The 20,223-nt window shown below is 44.1% G+C and overlaps 1 protein-coding gene across 5 annotated transcripts in view; it reads right to left on the reverse strand.

Moving 5' to 3' along the window:
* St3gal3 (ST3 beta-galactoside alpha-2,3-sialyltransferase 3) overlaps positions 1 to 20,223 on the reverse strand; it is a 248,703-nt gene that overhangs the window by 7,194 nt on the left and 221,286 nt on the right. For all 5 annotated transcript variants that reach the window (XM_063236294.1, XM_063236292.1, XM_063236293.1 and 2 more), the window contains 3 exons: positions 19,568 to 19,631; positions 18,658 to 18,753; positions 18,221 to 18,407 (listed from right to left, as the gene is read on the reverse strand). In XM_063236294.1, the coding sequence (XP_063092364.1) occupies positions 18,221 to 18,407; positions 18,658 to 18,753; positions 19,568 to 19,631 (347 nt within the window). The remainder of the gene's footprint in view (positions 1 to 18,220; positions 18,408 to 18,657; positions 18,754 to 19,567; positions 19,632 to 20,223) is intronic.

Genomic DNA, 20,223 nt, shown 5'->3' on the forward strand with positions numbered 1-20,223 from the left:
CTGCTGAAAAACAGAATAGGTAGAACTCTTGAAGACATGGGTGTAGGCAAAGATTTTATGAACAAAACCCTGCACAAGAAATATCAACTGTGGTCTCATCTTTTGTTTTTATTGTTATCATTATTATATTTTTGTCTTTTTGAGATGGGTTTTCACTACACTGGCCTTGAGTCACTTTGTAGCAAGGGTTGGCCTTAAACTCACAGCAATCCTCCTGTCTCAGCCTCCCAAGTGCTGGGATTACAGGTATGAACCACCATGCCTGACCTGGGATCTCATCTTTTTTTTTCTTCTCGTACTAGGAACCAAACCCAGGACCTTGCACTTGGCAGGCAAGTGCTTATGCTGCTGAGCTATATCCCCGGCCCTGGGATCTCATTTTATTAAAAAGATTTTGCACAGCAAAAGAAACCACCAACAGAGTGAAGAGACAATCCACAATGTGGGAAAAAATTTTTGTCAGCTGCTCCTCAGATAAAGGACTAATATCTAGAATATATAAAGAACTCAACAAAATAAGACCCTCCGAAATTTAAAGACAGGGTTCAAAAATGAGCATCTGAAATGAATAGACTTCTCAGATGAAGAAATAGAAGTAGCGGGGCTGGGGATTTAGTTCAGCGGCATAAGGGCCTGTTTTGCAAGCAGGCAGTCGTGAGTTCAATCCCTGGTACCGATAAAAAGGGAAAAAGACAAAAAAAAAAAAAGAAAAAGAAAAAGAAATAGAAGTGGCAAATAAATATGTTCAACATTGCTGGTCACTTGAGAGATACAAATTAAAACAATGCTGAGATCCTATCTCACTCTAGAAAGAATGGCTATCATCAAGAAATTAACCAATAACAAATTGCTGGCAAGGATGTAGGGAAAAAAAGAAGTCCTTTTCACTGCTGGTGAGAATATAAGCTGTGAAATCAGTATGGAGATTCCTCAGAAAACTAAAACTAGAGATTCCATTCAACCCAGCCATCCCACGTGGCATCTTCCTGAAAGAATTAAATGCATCATACTGCAATGAAGATATATGCACACCCATGTCTGTAGTATATTACAGTTTGTAAAAGCTAAATCTTGGGAACAACCTAAATGCCCATCAACTGATGAGGGAATAAAGATATTCTTTTTTAATATCAATGGAGTACTACTCGGCCATCAAGGACAAGCTTGGGACACTTCTAGCTAAATGGATGCACCCTGAGACCATATTCTTAAATGAAGTAAGTCAGACATCCAGTGCTGAAACACTGCATTCTCTGGTGTGAGAAAGTGAAAGTATAAATAAGGACCAAGATACATAACAGGTATTTGGAAAGGGGAAGAAAATTTTCAAATGAGAAAGGAGCAAGGGAAGGAGGAGGGGGAAAGGAAGAAAGGAAGGAAGGAGAAAAAAAGAAAACTGAAGGAAAAAATGGAAACACAGCTTTTTGCCAACAAGGAGGGTTGAAGAAAGGGGAGGGGACTGGGAAAACAGAAAAAGCAAGATACAGCATGCATAGCATTCCTAGATGAATGTTACGTCTATCTAAAATGTAACAACAACAAAGTAACTGTGACTTCCAGTCAGTTTATTATTTGCCCAGAAAACCTAAAAGGAATCAATTAAACTTAGAATGGCTAAGATTATTTAGCATATCAGGAAGAAACAACAGATTTAAAAAACAGACCTCATTTATAGTCATAACAAAAAATACCCAACACTGAACAATAAACTTCAGAAATCTGAAGAGGGGCCTATATGAAGAAAACTATGACCCTGTATTGAGACTGATCTCAGACCACTTTAAAAAGTGGGAGACAAACCATATTCCTGGAGGGAAAGGCTGAATATTAACATGATGCCACCTCCTCTCAGATTAATGTACAGACTTAACATCATTCTAAGAACAACTTCAATAGGATTTTTGAAATGTATCAGAAGTATTCTAAAAATGTGTCCCAAAGAAGTAAAAGGTAAAAATAATGCCAGTTAAAAATTAGATTTTTGGGTATCTATGAATTTTTATCAAACAGTGATATACATGTAAGAATCAAGACAACCAGGTGTGGTGGCACATGCCCATAATCCCAGCACTCAAGAGGCTGAGGCAGGAGGATCACACTGAGTTAAGAGGCTGGCCAGCCTGAATTACATAGAAAGATTCTATCTCACCAAAACAAAACAAAATTCAAGACAATGATCCTTGAAAAAGAATCAACATTTGTACAGGTTATGATAATGGACGTTCCACCATTAGGGAGAACAAGTGATAAGTCAAAATTTGCCATTTAGGACATCCTTTCCTCATACTGTACCAAAAAAAACCCAAACAAAACAAAACAAAACAAAAAAACCCCCTAAATTTTAGAAAGGATAAAAGAAAATTTAGGTGCAGATTTTGTCCCTAAGCTTTCTAAACATTAATAAAATAAAGGAAGTAAAAAATTATGACTTTATGTTCCTTTTTTTTTTGGTCTTTTTTGAGAAAAGGTATCACTACACAGTTCAGGCTGGCCTTGAACTCACTTTGCAGCCCAGGTTGGTCTTAAGGCCACAGCAATATGCCTGCCCCAGCCTCCCATGTACTGGGATTATACAAGTGCACTGCCATGCCAAACTATGACTTTACATTTTTAAGTACTTTGTTATATCTAAAATACACAACAAAATCAAGAGGGAAACAAAAAACAAAAACAAAAGAAAAAAAAGAGAAAGAAAAGAAATTTGTCAAAAATGATAAATTAGTATTTTAAAAACTCATAAAAGTCAATGTGAATAACAAGAATGAAAACAGGGAAAGGGGATGGAAGTGGGTGGGAAAAAGTTTAGAAAAAGAAACAAGCTGTGTTAAATAGATATACCTACTCAAGATGAATATAAACTTTGTGTAGTGTAATATGTACTCATAAAATAAAAATTTTAAAAAATCAATGAGGCCCCATAAAATGAATACAAGTCATTAAAAAAGTCAATAAGCATGAAAAAATTAACTCACTAGTGACAAAGAATTAGACATTAAAATAACTGGATAATATTTTTACACACTAAGATATGTATATGTAATTGTTAACTGTGATGTGTCAGCTTTACTGGAGGAAGAACTGCCTAGCACATTAGTAAAGCTTTCAGTACATCTGGGATTGACACGCAGGATGCAAACTCAAGACAGATGACCCACCCCAGATGTGGGTGGCATGAACCAACAGGTTTATAGCTTGGATGAAATGAAAAGGGAAAGAAGCAGCCCTCCTTTTTAAAATTTTTCCTTTGGGGGAGATCCGGTCTTCTCTATTCATTGCCTTTGGATATTTGTTTCCAGTTCCTTCAGCTCTCTTTGTAGCCGGGGGTGGTCTTGAATTTGCAAAGACTCTCCTGCCTCAGCCTCCCAAGTGCTGGGATTACAGGAGTGGACCACCACACATACAGTGTTTTTATAAAACTGAAAAACCAGAAAAAATACTCCAAGAATTTACAACAGTGGTTTGGTTAAATAATATGTGACCCATCGATGTAACATTGTGTTTGAGAATTTTGTCACATTGATAATTTATATCACTACTTCTGTTGTTAGGCATAACAATGTCTTGTTTCCCAAGATGTTTGTCCTCCTGTGTCCTCTTTCTCTTCTGCCTATCTATCTTCCAAACCAGAAACCTGCAATCTTCAGAGTTCCTCTACTCTCTCTTGTCCCTCTTTCCTACTGATTATCTGGTCCTTTTGCTCTGGTCTCCTGAGACGCCTCCTTAGAGACGTATTCAGGCCTCATCACCCTGCTGTCTAGACTATCGTGATGACTGGTCAATCGATGGTTGTTCAACACTCCAAAGCTCAGCAGAATGACTGGAGCATAAATGCTACACAACTGTTGAATCCATTTGCATATTAAACACTCAGAGTCAGTGCCTAGGACAGGCTGCCTCTGCCTCCCAAACTAGTGTCTACTCTGCCAGAGAGGTCTTAAAAACCAAATCAGAACACATCAAAGTTCTGTGTATACTACTAGCCCTTCTGAAGATGCTACTAATTCTCACTTCCGTGCTCCTGCTGCTATTTCTGGTCTCTAGTACTCCATTCCTGCCCCCACGTGATCCACCTACCCAGTACCTGCCTCTCTCCTGTCCTTTCTGACCTTCTTTGGCCCAAGGAAGAACTGACATCTATCCTTCAAGAGGCAACAAAACACAGAGTTAAACTCCTTGGTCTTTCTGGGAGTGATGGAACACACCTATTATCCTACCACTCAGGAGGCTGAGGCAGCAGCATCACTGTGAGTTCAGGGCCAGCCTGGACTGGGTGATGTGACATTGTCTCAAAGAACAAATAAAAAAAGATCCTTTTCTTGGGGTTTACCTTTAGCTCTGGTTGCTTACTATATGGAGGTTCTGAGCCACAAATACATAGGTTTATTTTGGATATATTAGGGACACTGCTAGTACTTACCTTAGGCTGCTGTGAGAATTAAATGATATTATTTAGGTTGAGTGCACATTAGTGGTGTGCTATGTACCAGGGTAGGGCTCCCATTTGAATCTCTCCTGTAGCTCAGGCCAGTTGGGCAGTGAGAAGGCATCCTGAGTGGTAATAGATGACATGACCTCCACAGCGGAAATGGCCCTGCTGAGCCTCCTCTGCAGCTACCCCTGCAGTGGACTGTCTTGGCTCCAGCCACTCCCTTCTCCTGTCTCCCACCTCTGCAGCAGTATTTCTTTCTCTGGCGGACACTTTCTCTCTTCCACGGGTCAGCTCAAAGGCCCTCAGGGCAGACATCTCAATCTCAATACATCGGAATAGTGAGTAAATGCCAAGTTTATCTTGCTCTTCTGCTCTTTTTCTGCATCTGTGGGAAAGGTGTGTGTGTGTGTGTGTGTGTGTGTGTGATAGACAGGACAGTAGAACCCAGAGGAACTGGAACGTAGAAAAATGGCCAAGCCAGTCAGTGTTAGTGGACCACCTATGGACTGGTAGTACTGGCTGGGGATAGTGTCAGCCCTGGGGAGAAAGGAACCTTGTATTGGGGCCCAAGTCCCAAAGAGTCCCACATTAGATAACAGGACACTGCTGCTACCACTGAAGTCCTTCTGCTCTTCTTTCCTACAGATCAGTGTCCTCAGTAATTTCAGGGAAGGAGAACCAGTAAGACACAGATGTGATTTGAATATTTCTTTTTTTCTCCAGCCATAAAAATACGGGATACTAAAAATGTCCCAGCCTGTCTCCTAAAAACAAACAAAAACCCCATAGCTCTTCTTCTTGGAAGAGCACACAGGCACAGACACATAACCTTTTGCATACCATTGCACAGGCTTTGCAGGATGGAAAACTGAGGTTCACATTCTGATTCTACATCTCTGTGACCTGGGGCACATCATGTCATCTCTTTAAGCCTCAAGTTCCTCTTGCATAAAACAAGGATGACAAGACCCACTTCCCAGAGTTGAGAGGATAAAATGACATTCTGTGTGGTTTATAACATCTGGCACAGTGTCTGGTATACAATGACAACTTAATAAATCTTACTATCATACTGGAGTGTTGCAGAACCAAGAGGTTGATGCAGAGGGTGTGGTTGGAAATGTCAACCACCACAAAGAAAGACCAGCACACATCCACACCTTCACAGGTCTACACCTGCGTATACCCAGGCATTCAAATAGGAGAGCCAGATTTTCCCTCTGGCACCTGCAGATGGGTGGTGGGAACTGCAGGCCTGCCTGCTGCTAGGTGACATTGCCAGGCCTGAGGGGTCCAAATCTGGTTTAAGGCCCATCACATACTAATTCTCTGACACAGGACACAACTATCATCACAGAGGGTCACACCTCTACCCAAGACCCCTGGGGGTGCATTCTTTGCTGAATTCGCCTCCTCCAGGAATGTCCCCACCTCAGTCAAGTCTGGGCCCGGCTGCTGCTCCTCAACTGGGCTGCTTAGTGTGGAGCTGCCAGTCTCCTGCTGATGCAACCTACTTTGCTCTGTCAGAACAGCCAGGAGCAGGAGGAAGGATGTGGGAAGAAAGCACATTTCCATCAGGCTCCTGTGATGTTATTTCCTGACTCTCCTCCAGGATGCCATGTCTGAGAGGTCTGCAGGTAAAGACCAGCCCTGGCTGGCTTTTCACAGTTAAGAGTAGGGCAGATGTGTCCACTCCTGATCCTCCCCATGGCTACTGCCTTAGGACAAACTGCCAACTCTGATGGAGTCACTCTACACCACCATCTTGCCTTTCTTCAGTCCCCTAGCCTCCCTGCATGTGTCTGATCTTGACACTCTCGGGTATAAAAGCGTCAGTGGCTCTCCATGCTCTGGGAGACAGCATGTGCGACAGCTAAGAGTGTGGGTCTAGGTCTCAACCCTAACACCCCAGCAACTCTGTGCTCCAAGGCATGATCTTCGTATTTTCTAAGTCTCATTATGGAATATCCTCATCTTGGAATGAGGATATGGATAAAAGTTCTGACTATTCTGTTTTTGAGTCATGTTAAAGGTTACATGTATAAAATGGTTAGCACACAGTTAGCTTTTGTTAGCTTCCGCAATTATTAGTGCTCAGGACAAGACATAAACTTCCTGATGTGGCTCTGGCCTCTTAAGACTCAATGGACTGTGTTCCTAGGCTTATGGCTAACCTTCACTCCCATACCTGTGAAGGCCCACCTTTAACATTTATGGGGTCCAAATTACAAATGGATGTCCATACACTGCAATGTTTAAAATTGAGACTAAGATATTTGTAACTTATAAACCAAATTATTAAGCTGCTCGTCTATCCTTCCTTGAAAAATGTTTTACAGGTCAGGATGGAATTTCTGACTGTGGGGGATCTGTGTTGGGCCATAGTAGTGTAGGAAGAGCTGGCAATGGCCCACTTATTCCTGTTCCTTTCCCACACCCTATGAACTGTGCTTGGGCACTTCTCACCCTGCATGTTTAAGCTTTGCTCATGGCCTGGGCAAATAGCACTCCTGGGCTTACGAATCAGCAGAGTTGTATTTTGCCCACAGGAGGAGAGATGTGGCACTGTTCAGCAAGAAATCTGGAAGTTTCCAAAACCTGCTAATGGTCCTGCAAGGCTGGATGGGCTTGGCATTGCTGTTTTTCTCTTGGCATTACATATTCCTCTTTACTTCATGGCCAAGGATATGGCTGGAGGGCTAGAGTAGGGTACCACTGCCCATATCTAAGGATGGCACAACTATTTATACTCAATTTTTTTTTTCCTTGAGCTACTGGGGATTGAACTCAGGGCCTTCACACTGAGCTTCATTCCCAGAACCCCCTCCTTTTAAAATTTTATTTTATTGCTAAGTATTGAGACATGGTCTTAAGCCACTGAACTGCCCAGGGTGGGCTTGATCTTGTAATCCTGCTGCTTCAGCCTCCAGGAGTGCTGAGAGTGCCACCATGCCCAGCTCTGAAATTATTGTTAATTGAATAAATGCACCATTTACTTTGCCAGTGCTGCTGTTCTCTGTATCTGAAACAGTTCTATAATAAGAGGCTGAAACAGTTAGGGTCTGAGAACTAAGTATCCTAGAATCAAGTAATGGGGAGACTGGACTCTCTTGACCAAGGCGGCATCTGTTCCCTTGTGCCAGGGCCTATTATTTTCCCTGACACAGTCCCTCCTGGCCCTGTGGCTGGGCATTTTGCCCAGCATATAGGCAGTGTTTACCGTGCTCAGCCTCACTTCTCAGAGAGTGGCTGACACTGCAGGTGAGTGTAGGATATCAAGTGTTGGTGCACCCTGTCCTACTCAGTCGTTATAGCAGGGTCCAGGTGGCCACGGCTGAGGAAGAGGCTGATTTCAGTTTTTAACTGTGAATTCAACCTTTGCCGTATGGAAAGCACAAGGGAAGAATGGCAGTGATGGCTGGAACAGGCTGCAACCTCCCCAGGGCAGCTGCTGTTTCTCAGCTAGTAGTGGAACTGTCATCTATCCAGTAATACCCTAGTCATACTTGGGTTTGGCTACAATACTAAAGAAAATCTTTGCATACAGGTTTTGCCTTCTTCTTGGCATCAAGTGTTTCCTTTCCAAAATCACTGTCTTCCTAGATACTCTGAGTAGTTGCCTTTGAGAATGACAATCACTGTATTCTTGCCAGTATTCTGTGTCATAGCTTAAACAAATTCTTTGACAATGTGCTAGCTGACAAGTGGAACCCTGTTGCCTGTACATGATTATTTTCTGTTGGGCAGGACACATTTTTCTGTTTGTTATTATCTTTTTTTCCTCTATAACCTGAGTATCTCTTTACCCTTAGCTGCTGGGCTTCCAATGGTTTTGTTTTTCTGGTGCTGGGAATCAAACTTAGGACCTTGTGCATGTCAGGCAGTCACTGTACCACTGAGCTGTATCCTCAGCCCCAGTGGTTTTATCGACCTTCATGAAAATACCATCCTCCCCACTTATTTTTTTTTTTTTTTTTGAGACAGGGTCTCCCTATGTAGTAAACTAGCTAGCCTTGAATTCACACTCCTCCTGCCTAAGTCTCCAAGTGCTGAGATCACAGATGAGTCACTATGCTATCTCTCATATTTTCTAAACATACTTTTCAAAGTTCTGTGGCATAGTCTTTTCTTTGTTTAAATTTGCATAAGGTATAAAGATTTGATTTCTACTGCAAAATTTCCTTTGGCTATATTTTTTATAATTTACTTTTTATAGTCCACTTGGAATTTATTTAGATGAGTGTTATGAGGAAAGGGTCAAAAAACCTTTTTCAAAGCTATATTTGGAAAAAGCAAAGAACAAAAAGAGGAGTCGGCTTGAGGCAGACCATGTGATCCTGATAGATAACTCAAAAGAAGCAGGGCGCCAGGGACTGTTTAGTTTTCATTTCTTTATCAAGGAGAATGATCTTGGAGCTGCAGAAAAAAGATCAAATACGGTGAAGACATTCCCAAGAGAAGCAAAAAGAAAGCAAGGGGATGCAATGGTCTGAGTCCAAAAGAATCATTTCCTAGGCAATGAAAGTGAGAGACAGTGGAATTGAGAGGAAAGAGCCCTGACTCAGAGCTAAAGACTAGGGTCAGAACCCTGATTCGTCAGAAGTGACTGCCTCACGCTGGCCTTAGTGTCCACCTTTATTTATTCCTTTAGCTTTGCCAATTATGTTCAATCCCTGTTGGAAGTTCTGGGCTTACAGACATAAACAATGCCATTCTTGTCCCCCAGAGGCCTAGAGGATGACCACCTAACACAGTCCTCCTGGGAGGGGTCGTAGGTGAAAGTGGGAGATGTGAATAGGACACTGTTTTTTGTATCATAAGAGAGTTATATACATGTTGGGTGTGTAAGAAAGAGTGGAAAGGTCTGGCTCATGACTGCTATGCTATGCTAAGGAGTTTGAATTTCATCCTGCAAGTCAGTGGTTTTCACACTTAAGTCTGTCTCTGAACCACCCAGCGAACTTGTTAAAACAGACTGTTGCACCTACTCCCAGAATTTCTCATTCGGAAATTCTTATTTATTTATTTATTGGTCTTTTTGAGACAGGGTCTCACTCTGCAGTTCAAGCTGGCCTTGAGCTTACTTTGTAGCCCAGGCTGGTCTCGAACTCGCAACGATCCTCTTGCCTCAACATTTCAAGTTCTGGGATTACAGGCATGCACCACTGCATCCTAACCCAGCTCTCATTCAGAAATTCTAAGGGGGCCCCTTTTCAAATGACCAATGTCCAAGTGGTGCTAATGTGCCAGAATGACAGGGAACACTGAACTGGTGCATCTAGGCAATGGGCAACCATTCATTAAGAGAAGGAACCACCCTAAAGGATGCTTTAGTATGGTTCTTCTGACTACTGATGTGGAACATGGACAGGAAATAAAAAGCTGCTGAGACACAACTCCAAACATACTCAGCCACCTTACCTTTGACAAAGGGGCAAACATGTTCACTGGAAGAAACCCTCTTTAATAAACAGTGCTGGAAAAACTGGCTTTCCACATGCAAAGGCTAAAACTAGATCTGTCTGTCTCACCATGCACTAAACTAAAATAAAAATGGGTCAAAGATCTAAATATTAAAACAGAAATGGTCAATCTGTAGGAAGAGAGAATAGGTAAAACTCTTGAAGACACAGGTATAGGCAAAGATTTTATGGACAAAACCCTGCTTGGGAAATATTACAAATAATTGACAACTGGGATCGTATCCTATTAAAAAGCCTTTGGACTGCAAAAGAAATCAACGATAGGGAGAAAAGACAACCCACGGAACGGGAAAAATTTTTATCCTGTTGTCCTTCAGAGAAAGGACTAATATCTAGAACATATAAAGAATTTAAAAAACCAAACCCTCCAAAATTTAAAGACCCAGTTCATAAATGGGCATCTGAGATGAATACACACTCCTCAGATGAAGAAGTAGAAACAGAAAATAAATAGTTGAAAAAATGTTCAACATTGCTGATCATTTGAGAGACGTGAATTAAAACAGTGCTCAGATTCCATCTCAGTGATGGAAGAATAGCTATCATCAAGAAATCAACTGATAGGGGCTGGGGATTTAGCTCAGCGGCATAGGTGTCTGCCTTGCAAGCAGGCGGTCGTGAGTTTAATCCCCGGTACCAATAAAAAAAAAAAAAAAAAGAAATCAACTAATAACAATAAATGCTAGTGTGACTGTGGGGAAAAAGGAACTCTTTTCCACTGCTGGTAGGAGTGTAGACTGGAACAGTCAATGTGGAAATCAGTACAGAGATTTCTCAAAATACTAGGATGAGAGGTCCCATTTGACCCAGCAGCTGTCTCCCTTCTGGGTATCTTCTTGAAAGAATTAAAGAATATATGCATGCCCATCAACAGACGAATGGATAAAGAAAGATGTGTTTTTTTTTAATACACTGGAGTACTACTCACCTATAAAGAAGGATAAACTTAAGACATTTCTAGCTAAGTGGATGCACCTTGAGATCATATTCTTGAGTGAAATAAATAGGACACACACATGTAAGTATTGCATTATTTCTCTGATGTGAGAAACTGTAAGAGTAAATAAGGACCAAAATGTACAACAGATATTGTGAAATGGGAAGAAACTGTTCAAAAGCAAAGAGGAACTAGGGAGAGAGGAGAGGAAAGGAAGGAAAGGAAAAGAAAAATTGATAAAAGGATAAAATGGAAACAAAGCTTTGTGAATACAGAGGAGAAAAGAAGGAAGATAAATGAAATAAGATACAAATTTGTATATATACAATTAAGAATACTAAGATGATTATACTACTAATTCTATTACTTCTTGGAACAAAACAGATAACATCCATAGGACTAAATTAATTTTGCATGACTATATCTGGTAATTCTAAGACTTTTGAAGATAACTATGCAAAACGACAAAAATTGTTATGTCCCTACTACCTCGTTTTGAAAGTGTACATTGTTATTATTTTGGGCTCTTAGTTATAGTTATTTATTTGTTTTTTTTTTTTTCCTTCTAATACAGAAAGGATAGATGAATACGTGCATTCATCTAGAATGCCTAGAACTTCACCTAACGGGTTTATAAGAATTGATTTAATATGTGTGACAGTATTTGTTGTTGTTGTTGTTTGGGTACCAGGGATTGAACTCACGACCTTGTGCTTGCCAGGAGTGTGTGTGACAGTGTGAACAACTACAGTGAAGAAAACGAGATACCATGGTAGCTACTGATGATTTCCTATCATTTTGATTCAAAAGCCATTAATGCTTTTATTTTTGGTTTTGATTGATTTTAGTCTGTTTTCAATTATTTGATTCCAACATATATTAGGTATGGACAGCTATTTGGAAGAAAACAAGAGACATTATGGTAACTATTATTGATTTTCTAGTGTCTGGTCTTGAAAGCCCTAAGGGCTCTCATTCTTGTGTTTTGATTGCTTTTATACTATTTTGATGTGTATTAACTTATTGTGTATGAAGGTATAGACAACTATTTTGAAGAAAACAAGAGACAGTATGGTAGCCACTGTTGATTTCCCACTGTCTTTTTCTGAAATCCTGTGTTATTTGCATGTTTTACTCTACTCTGCTTTGTTCTGTTTCAGTTTGCTTTGTTTTGTTTTACTCTCTTTAAGTAAAATTTAAAAAATACAGAGGAAAAGAGGAGTTGAAGGGAGGTGAAGGTATTGGGGAAAAAACGAGGAATTAAGATATATCATATAAAAGTACAAACTCCCTGTGATAAATAGGATCATTTTATGTATCTAAATTGTAGCAATAAATTTAATAATAATAATAAAGAAGCTGCTGAAATAGGCTAAGCAAGATATTTGTAGAATGAGTAGTCATTAAGGGCTAGAGATTTAGCTCAGCGGCATAAGCACCTGCCTTGCAAGCAGGCGGTCGTGAGTTCAATCCCAGTACCGATCAAAAAAAACAAAAAAAGAATGAATGGTTATAGATTTAGAGACTGAATGATTGAATGTGGAAGGCAAAGAAGATGAGGAATCAAGGAGGCTTCCCAGGCTTTTGCCTACTGGGTTCTTCCTAGAACCAGGCACTGTGCCCCAGAAATACTTGCTGATGAATTGTTTTTTCATTGGAAGGGCCAAGGCTGTTTCTACAGGGCTTGGAATCAAACAGGTTACTGTCAGAGGAATAGGTCTGGAAGCCAGGCTGGAGAGCTTGAGAAACAGAAGGGGTAAACGCAAGGATGCTAGGATAGTGATAACTCTTCCTAAAAACCTGGATGAGGAAGGAAGGAGAGAGGATGACGATGAGCTAGAGAGAGGGCTTTTATTGTCAAAGTGAGAGAGACTTGAACAAATGAATAGATGCCAGAGGAGATTCAGCAAACAAACAAAGACAGCTAGCTCCTGAGGAGGTGAGAGATTTGGATTTGAATGAGATTAGTAAAATGAGGAGTGTTAAGGTGCAGTGGGTACAGTGAAGTATCTTAAGCCCAAAATGTAGCTCTGCCACTTCCTAGTACTCAGAGTACCTGCCTTGTAGAATTGCTGAATTAATGCATGCAAATATAGCCCAGTGTCTGGCATGTGGAAGTAGCTCTCAGCATTCTCATAGGCCATCGCAGGTAAAAGTTGATCAACTGAGGATTCTAAGCAGGAAGGTATGCGGTCGGATTGTGTTCCCAGAAATTCCTGTTTGGGCTGGGAATATAGCTCCGTAGCATAAGCACCTGCCTAGCAAGGGCAAGGTCCTGAGTTTGATCCCTGGGGCCAAAAAAAAAAAAAAAAAGTGCTATTGGAATTTAACTTTAGCTCTACCACTTACTTAGCTGGGTGACCTTAGCCAAGCTACTTGCCCTCTCTGCTTGTTTCCTGGTCTACAATGGGGCAATGGGGACAATAGTACCTATCTAATAGGGTCATTATGCCAGTGAATAGAAGAATTCAAGGGATGTTGGGAGGAACAGGAGGAGGAAGCAGAAGAAGCAGAAGAAGCAGAGCAGAAGAAGAAAGACCAATAAGAACACAGGCAGGAAAAGAAGAGAATGACAGTGATAATTATTATGTGGCATAGATGCCAGGGGAGGAGGGCAGAGTAGTGATGACATGAGGTTCACTCTTGTGGGCAGAGAAGCAACAGTCAGACACAGTCTAGGGAGGGAACATGACGTCGTCTGGGCCCTCACAGAGAAAAAGAGGCACGAGAAGCTAGGGCCACTGGAGATGGCTGCAAAGGGAGTGCTATTCCAGGAGCAGCTCAGAGGTGTGATGAGGAATCTGGAATGGGGCCCACAAATGCTGTTTCTGCAGTCAGAGACATGCTGCAGGCCCTGCCTTGAGTCTCCTCAAAGGGGAGGTAGTACCCAGGCTGGGCTCCTCCTGGGCAGAGTCTTCTCAGGCCCTAGCACAGAAAAGGCTCAGGTGAAGATGGACATCCAATCCCCATCTTGGGCCTGGTCCAGCGAGGCCTCATATTCAGATATGGTAGCCCTGTTTACCCTGTGGATTTCTCAGACTGCTTGCCCAGCTCTGCTACTGTGTCATTAGGAGGCTCAGTCTGTTTTGAGAGTTTTGGTTTCTGCCTCTTTTGAGATCACTGCCTACATCGGGGCCGACAGCCTAGACAAAAACGCTTCATGCCTCAGTGCAACAGGGCTTTCTAACTGTAACACCACCACCAACAGTAGAAAATAACAAGTAACATTAAAAACTGCCCTAGATGGGGACTTACTAGGTTCTCTGTGCTTCTCTGTTTCACCTTATATAATTTTAAAACAATCTTAAAAGATGGGTAGTACCCATTTCTATTGTGAGGCTAAATCTAAGGGGGCAAATAATCTGTCAACTGTGACCTTAGCTAATAAGTACCAGGCTCTAAATGTAAACCCAAGTCTATAATCACATCATGGCCTAAGCAGTTTCCCTTCTCTTAAAACATGTTGCTCCTGAAACCACAGCCCTAGTCCCCTGAACATGAATGGAGGCCTCAGCTGGCCTCTGTGATCTTGCCCTTTTTTCTTCTTTCCCAAGAAACTGACTTACTGCTGAAGATCAACTCTTTGTCAAAACTATACAGGGGCCGCTGGGGATTTAGCTCAGCGGCATAAGCGCCTGCCTTGCAAGCAGACAGTCGTGAGTTAGATCCCCGGTACCGATAAAAAAGGAAAAAGACAAAAAAAAAAAAAAAAAAAACTATACAGGGGCCAAGCCCCAGCTCTCATGCCCTTCCTTCCCCATGCAAGCCTGGGACCATACCACACTAATCCAGCCTGGCAACGAGGTGGAAAGCTCTGCCCTCACCTCACCATCATTTCAGGGCACAGGGTTCCTTCTTCTGGACAGTGGATGGGGCATCTCCAGCCTCCATCCATCACCGGGAGGAGGACGAATAGCCCACAGCATCTGAGACATACAGCAGCATACTCATGATGCACTGCTGGCACTGTGCCCTGCTCAGTTAACCTAGTATTATTCAGTGTCCTAAATGGAGTGTGGTCTCTCTGGGACTCTGCAAACGCTGTTCCCTTTGCTTATAACACCTTTATCTGCCTTACTCCTAACTCTTCTTTTAAGGCCAGCTCAGCAGTGCCTTCTCCAGGAGGCCTTCTCTTGCCCCCTTCCCAGACTGCTCCCAGGACTGCGTTAGCATCTCCCAACCATGATACCTGCTACACTGCACCACCAGTGTAGTTTCAGGACTGTCACTTCCACTAGACTATGAGCAACTTTGGGTCGGGAGGAGTGTTGATTCATCTCTGGATTCCCAGGATGCATGGGGGGATGGCAGCAGGCAGGCTTCCCAGGAGAGGTGCACAGGAGAGGAGCTGGAGGCTGCACCCTCAACTACTGGGATCCACTCTCTCTCCTGCCCTCATTTCCCTCGCTACTGACCTGTCTACAGGTATTTTTCTGAGATGATCTGAGCACACATGGTCTTCTAGGAGCTTCTATTCCTGCATGCTAACTTGGTAAAGGTTCTTTGGATGGGAGACAAAGAGCCTTTTGATAACTTGCTTGGAGTGATCTGTACTACTGTCTAGTGAATTAAGGAACCAAAGAGCCATACATGGTGAAGAGGACGGCTCCTGGCTGGGTAAGGGAGTAGAGATATTTGGTCACCTTGCCCGGACCATACCCCAGCAGGCCTCCAGGTACCAGCATATACTGTGAGTGACTGCTTATACAGCTAGCAGCAGGCAGCACCTGTGATTGAGGCTTAACACCTGTTCCAATCTTGCCCAGTCAGGCCTTGGCTCCAGAATTGAGCTGCTTCTTGCCAGAATTTTGCAGGTGAGGTTCCAGACAGGTGCAGAGCTTGCCAGCAGCCTGAGGCTGCATAGCTAGAAACACCACTGCAGCAGCAAGTCTGGCCTGTGGCAAAGCACCAGACAGAAGCAGCCTGGCTCACAATCACCTGGCTCTCAGTAGCCAGAGAAGTGAAGCAGAGCGTGGGTCTGTCCTGGAAATGCCTTGAGCTTGAGGTAGAGAAAGGTACAAAAGTAGGGGGCCTCTGAGGTAGCAAGGAATCCAAGCAAATTCCACTCTGGATAATGGGAGAGGTCAAGTCTTGGCATTCCCCTGGCAGCTCACTCCAAAGGGCTAAGTCTTTTTGTGACCCTGGTACCAGGGAAGGCCTACTGTACTGTACAGGACTCATCTCTATCTCTCCTTTTCCCCTTCCCATTCACCCCTGCCCACCCTGGGATAGAATTTTCACTCATACAAGGCTGGTCTTGGACCTGAAAGTACCTTTCTGCTGTAGAATCTTTTTTGTTTTTTTTTATCGGTACCGGGGATTGAACTCACAATTGCCTGCTTGCAAGGCAGGTGCTTATGCCGCTGAGCTAAATCCCCAGCCCCTACTGCTGTAGAATCTTGACCTGCCTGGGCTGGGAGCTTCTCAGTCTTCCTGCTATCTGTGTCTTCCAACTGGAGCCGGCTTCCCCCGCCCCTTCTTTCTTTCCTTTCTCCCTTGGATGAACTATAGGAACCCTGACTTGACTGACCTCTTGGTGCTCTTGGAAGGAACCAGCAGCAACATCCACCGGGCTGGTCTGGACCCCTATGGCTTGCCTTCCTTATCTGGACTGCCTGGTTTTTTCCCAGTCCACCTAGCAGGAAGTGGGAGCTGGTGTTTGAACAAATTCCAGATTATTTATGGTGACTGGGTGCTGAGAGGCAAAAACCAATGGGATCAGGGCACTGCCCTGAGGGAAGCCTGGGGTCCTGACAGGTGTCCACAGGCAGAGAAAAGAAATGTCAAGAGGGTATGAGCATATGGGCAGAAGACCAGGGTGAAAAAGCAGCCCCGGCATCCCCAGGGCTCACTAAGGCAGGCTTAACTTGTCTCATTTCTCCCTTCAGAATGTTTCCCTGTGACTCCAATTCTATTGCCCTCAAGGCAAAGAGAAGGACTCGGTGGTCACTGATGACTCATGCCTGAGGGTTCTGAGAACAGGGCTGCTCTCATCTCCTGACTGGTTGTGTGGGCCCTGGGCCTTACTTAAAGCTGAAGCTGTTTAAAGCCAAATGATCGCCCTGCTGCCTCCTTCAGCCTGGTTCCAAGATGGGCCCACTTACTCTACTGTTTACCTACCTGAATTTCTGGACCTGACTTCTGTCTTCTCTCCTGCTTGCTACCTACTTGACACTGCCTGAGCTTGGCCTTGCTTGGGAAAGGGCTGTGGAGTTAAATCAAATTACACTGAGACTTTCCCTGGCAAGTTAAGCTGTTCCCACCCCCAACTCTCCTCTAAACCTCCAGCAAGAACTAGCTTCTCAGTGTAGGCAGAGGGCCATCTTTCGTCAATCTCTGGAAAGAGGCTTGGGTATTGAAGATGAATGACCTGAGTGGTGCAGCACTCCTCCCTCGGGGTGGCTGGTGACAGACAGCTGGAGGGGGGTTATAGATGCAGATAAGTTGGCAGGTTTCCCTGCAGACCCGGAGCTGGGGAACAGGTCTCAGGAGGGGCTTCATCGGGTGGTCTACTAACAAGCTGTCTCATACCACCCCGCCACAGGAGCTCCCTAAAGAAATGAGCCCAGGCACTTGCCTGTCTAGAAGAGTAACTACAGAATCTGATCATACCCAAAGAGTAAAACTAGACTATGGCACTTTGAGGACCCAGCAATAGGGTAGTTGGAAGGTTACAAAGAGAGAGGTCCAGACTTAAAAGCTTGGAAGCTCTGGGGCTGGAGATTTAGCTCAGCGGCGTAAGTGCCTGCCTTGCAAGCAGGCAGTCGTGAGTTCGATCCCTGGTACTGATAAAAAAGGAAAAAGACAAAAAAAAAAAAAAAAAAAAAAAAAAAAAAAGCTTGGAAGCTCAAATCGAGGAGTCTACTGTCCCTGAAGAATGGCCTGAGGACTCAAATAAGGCCTTGCTCCTGAGACTGGGAAAGAGGGAAGGACCCATAAATCCAGAGTCAGAGAGATCTCAGAGGCACAGTGACAGGCAGCCACAGACAGGGCCAAGGCAATGAAGCATGCAGACTGCAAATAATCCTAGGGGTGGACTTAAAAATAAGAGCTTTCCTTCCTTGGGGAATTAAGGCTATGGAAGCTCAGGACTGTTGGTTCTGACTAGAAGAGGCTGAGAAAGGGTGTGCACACGGAAATCAAAAGGCAGGCAGCACATATCGAGCATTTTAGCTCCCGGTATCTGGCTAGGGACTCCTGGTCTCCACCTCTGGTGCATTTGCATTTTTCATCTTTGAGTCATCACTGTTTCTTTTGAAGGCTCCTACTTGTTCTTTGTGAGGCTAAGGTGGAAGGGCCTAGCTTGGAAGCTGGGGAGGCCAGAGCAAAGCCCAGGACAAGAGGGAAGGAGCTGGAGCCAGGGCAGCTTACCACTCTCTCCTTGTAGACGATGTACTTCAACCACTTGAAGTCCTGCCACTTGAAGCCAGCAAGTACAAAGAGAGAATCACGCTCATACTGCTCAGGTCTCTGCATGGCGCCCTCTGGGTAGGTGATGCGCAGAGTTGTTTTGCTGCCCACATCTTTCTCAAAGCCCTTCACTGGTGCTGAGTTCAGTCTACAGAGAGCAGGCCCAGTCAGAGTCTGCGTTGGGCCATGTGTGGGAAGGCACTGACTCCAGAATACCCCAGGTGCAGGGAATGGGGCATCTAGGTCACTTCAAAGCCCACCAACCCAACATTCTTGAGGCTGCCATTGAGCTCCAGCCCAAGTGGCTAGATGGACTAGCATGTTCTTGCTGGGCTAGAGGGTCAAGGGTTGGGCTGACCAGCACTCAGGCGTCCAAGGTGTTGCTTTGGGGAGCTCACCTGACCACAATGTCATAGTCGTCAATTCGAGAACCCAGAGACTTGTTGGCAAGGACACCTCCATTGCCCACGATGATACAGCGGCGGCAGCGGAGGCTGAGGGGAGAGAGAAAAGGAGGCCTGTGAAGAGCTGGTGCCAGGCCTCCCTTTGTCCCTTTGGTCCTTAACTCACACTGTTGGCCAGCACCAGGATGGGGTAGAAGAAGCCCAAAGGCTCCTGGCAGCAATTCTTAGAGGAATCCAGCATCAGGCTGCAGTGAGCTGGGCCCTGGGACTCTTCCAACGCCCCTAATTCTTAATACTTTCCAAGAGAAACGTATGTACAGAAAATTTGGGAATGAAGCAGGGAGGTGAGGAGGGGACTCTGGTAAGATGGCATTCAAGGGTAAAGATTCCCTAAGTGGGGCTGGGGATTTAGCTCAGTGGTTTGAGTGTTTGCCTGGTAAGTGCGAGGTCCTGAGTTCGACTTCCCCAGTATGATTCTCTAAGGGTTTGTGGGGTTTAGACAGCCTTAGGGGACATGGAAATGGGCTGAGCTGTACCAGGTAAACAAGAACAGGGGAAGAGACTTGAGGACTTGGTTTATTTTCAACTTGGAAGTGTCCAGACCACCAAGAAGTGGTTTTGTTTGTCCCCAGTCCTGACCCTGGAGCTTCCTAACTCCTTGTCCATTGCCTTCAGCGCTATTCTGCCCCCAAATGTAAAGCTGCTCACCATCAAGACCTCAGTCCCCTTGCTGGGCTGATCCTGACCCTACAGCCTTTAGCTTGTAGACTTCTGATGTCGAGCCGAGATGCCTTGCCAAGTGCTGCCGGCACCCAGAGGTGCAAGGCCACTTACCTGCTTCACTCACCCCCGTGTGCACCTCAACACTTCTGCATCTGCTAGCAGCTAGGGGGAGGAAGCTCACCTGTCCAGGGCAGGGGTCAGTCGGTACTCTTTGGTGACTGACAAGATGGCTTTGATTAGATTGTCTGTGGACAGAGGAGGGAAGCAATTGTTAGCGTGTTACTTAATTCCTCTAAAATGTTTGCCTCTTATTCTGCTCAAAGGCACAAGTTATTGGGGCCAGAGCAAATGTAGAAAAGTAGGGAGAAGAAGCTCTGGGTATAAGGTAAGGTCTGGCTACCATCTTAACACTTAATAGCTTACCTGGAGCATCACTCAGGCTGTGTGTTTATGTACTATCCTGAGTGATGCCTGGGAAGGTGTCATTTCAACCAGTTGCTTCTTGTTTGCCTAAGATATATTCGTAATTGTTATACTTATATTATTCTATAAAAATTAATGAAACAAATGCAATTTTTGGTCATCCTGTATTCAAACAATTGAACTGTTTAACTCTCTCCCTTGAGAAAGGAGATGGAAATAAGTCAAGCAGGCATATCTCTGCCAGGAGCCAGTTCCTAACACAAGTGTGCATGTCCTTTCCAGGGCTTCTTCACTCCCATGGAGACTCATCTGGTTTTCAGAGGCTCTGCAGTTGGGCCTCAGGATGTGTGTCACTAGGCTGAGATGGGGTCTACGCTGGAAATTATAGTCCCTGCTCAGAGACCACAGGTGTTC

The sequence above is a fragment of the Cavia porcellus genome, unplaced genomic scaffold, assembly GCF_034190915.1.
Source record: "Cavia porcellus strain 051 isolate PalLab524CR breed Dunkin Hartley unplaced genomic scaffold, mCavPor4.1 scaffold_25, whole genome shotgun sequence".
In the NCBI taxonomy this organism is placed as follows: Eukaryota; Metazoa; Chordata; class Mammalia; order Rodentia; family Caviidae; genus Cavia; species Cavia porcellus.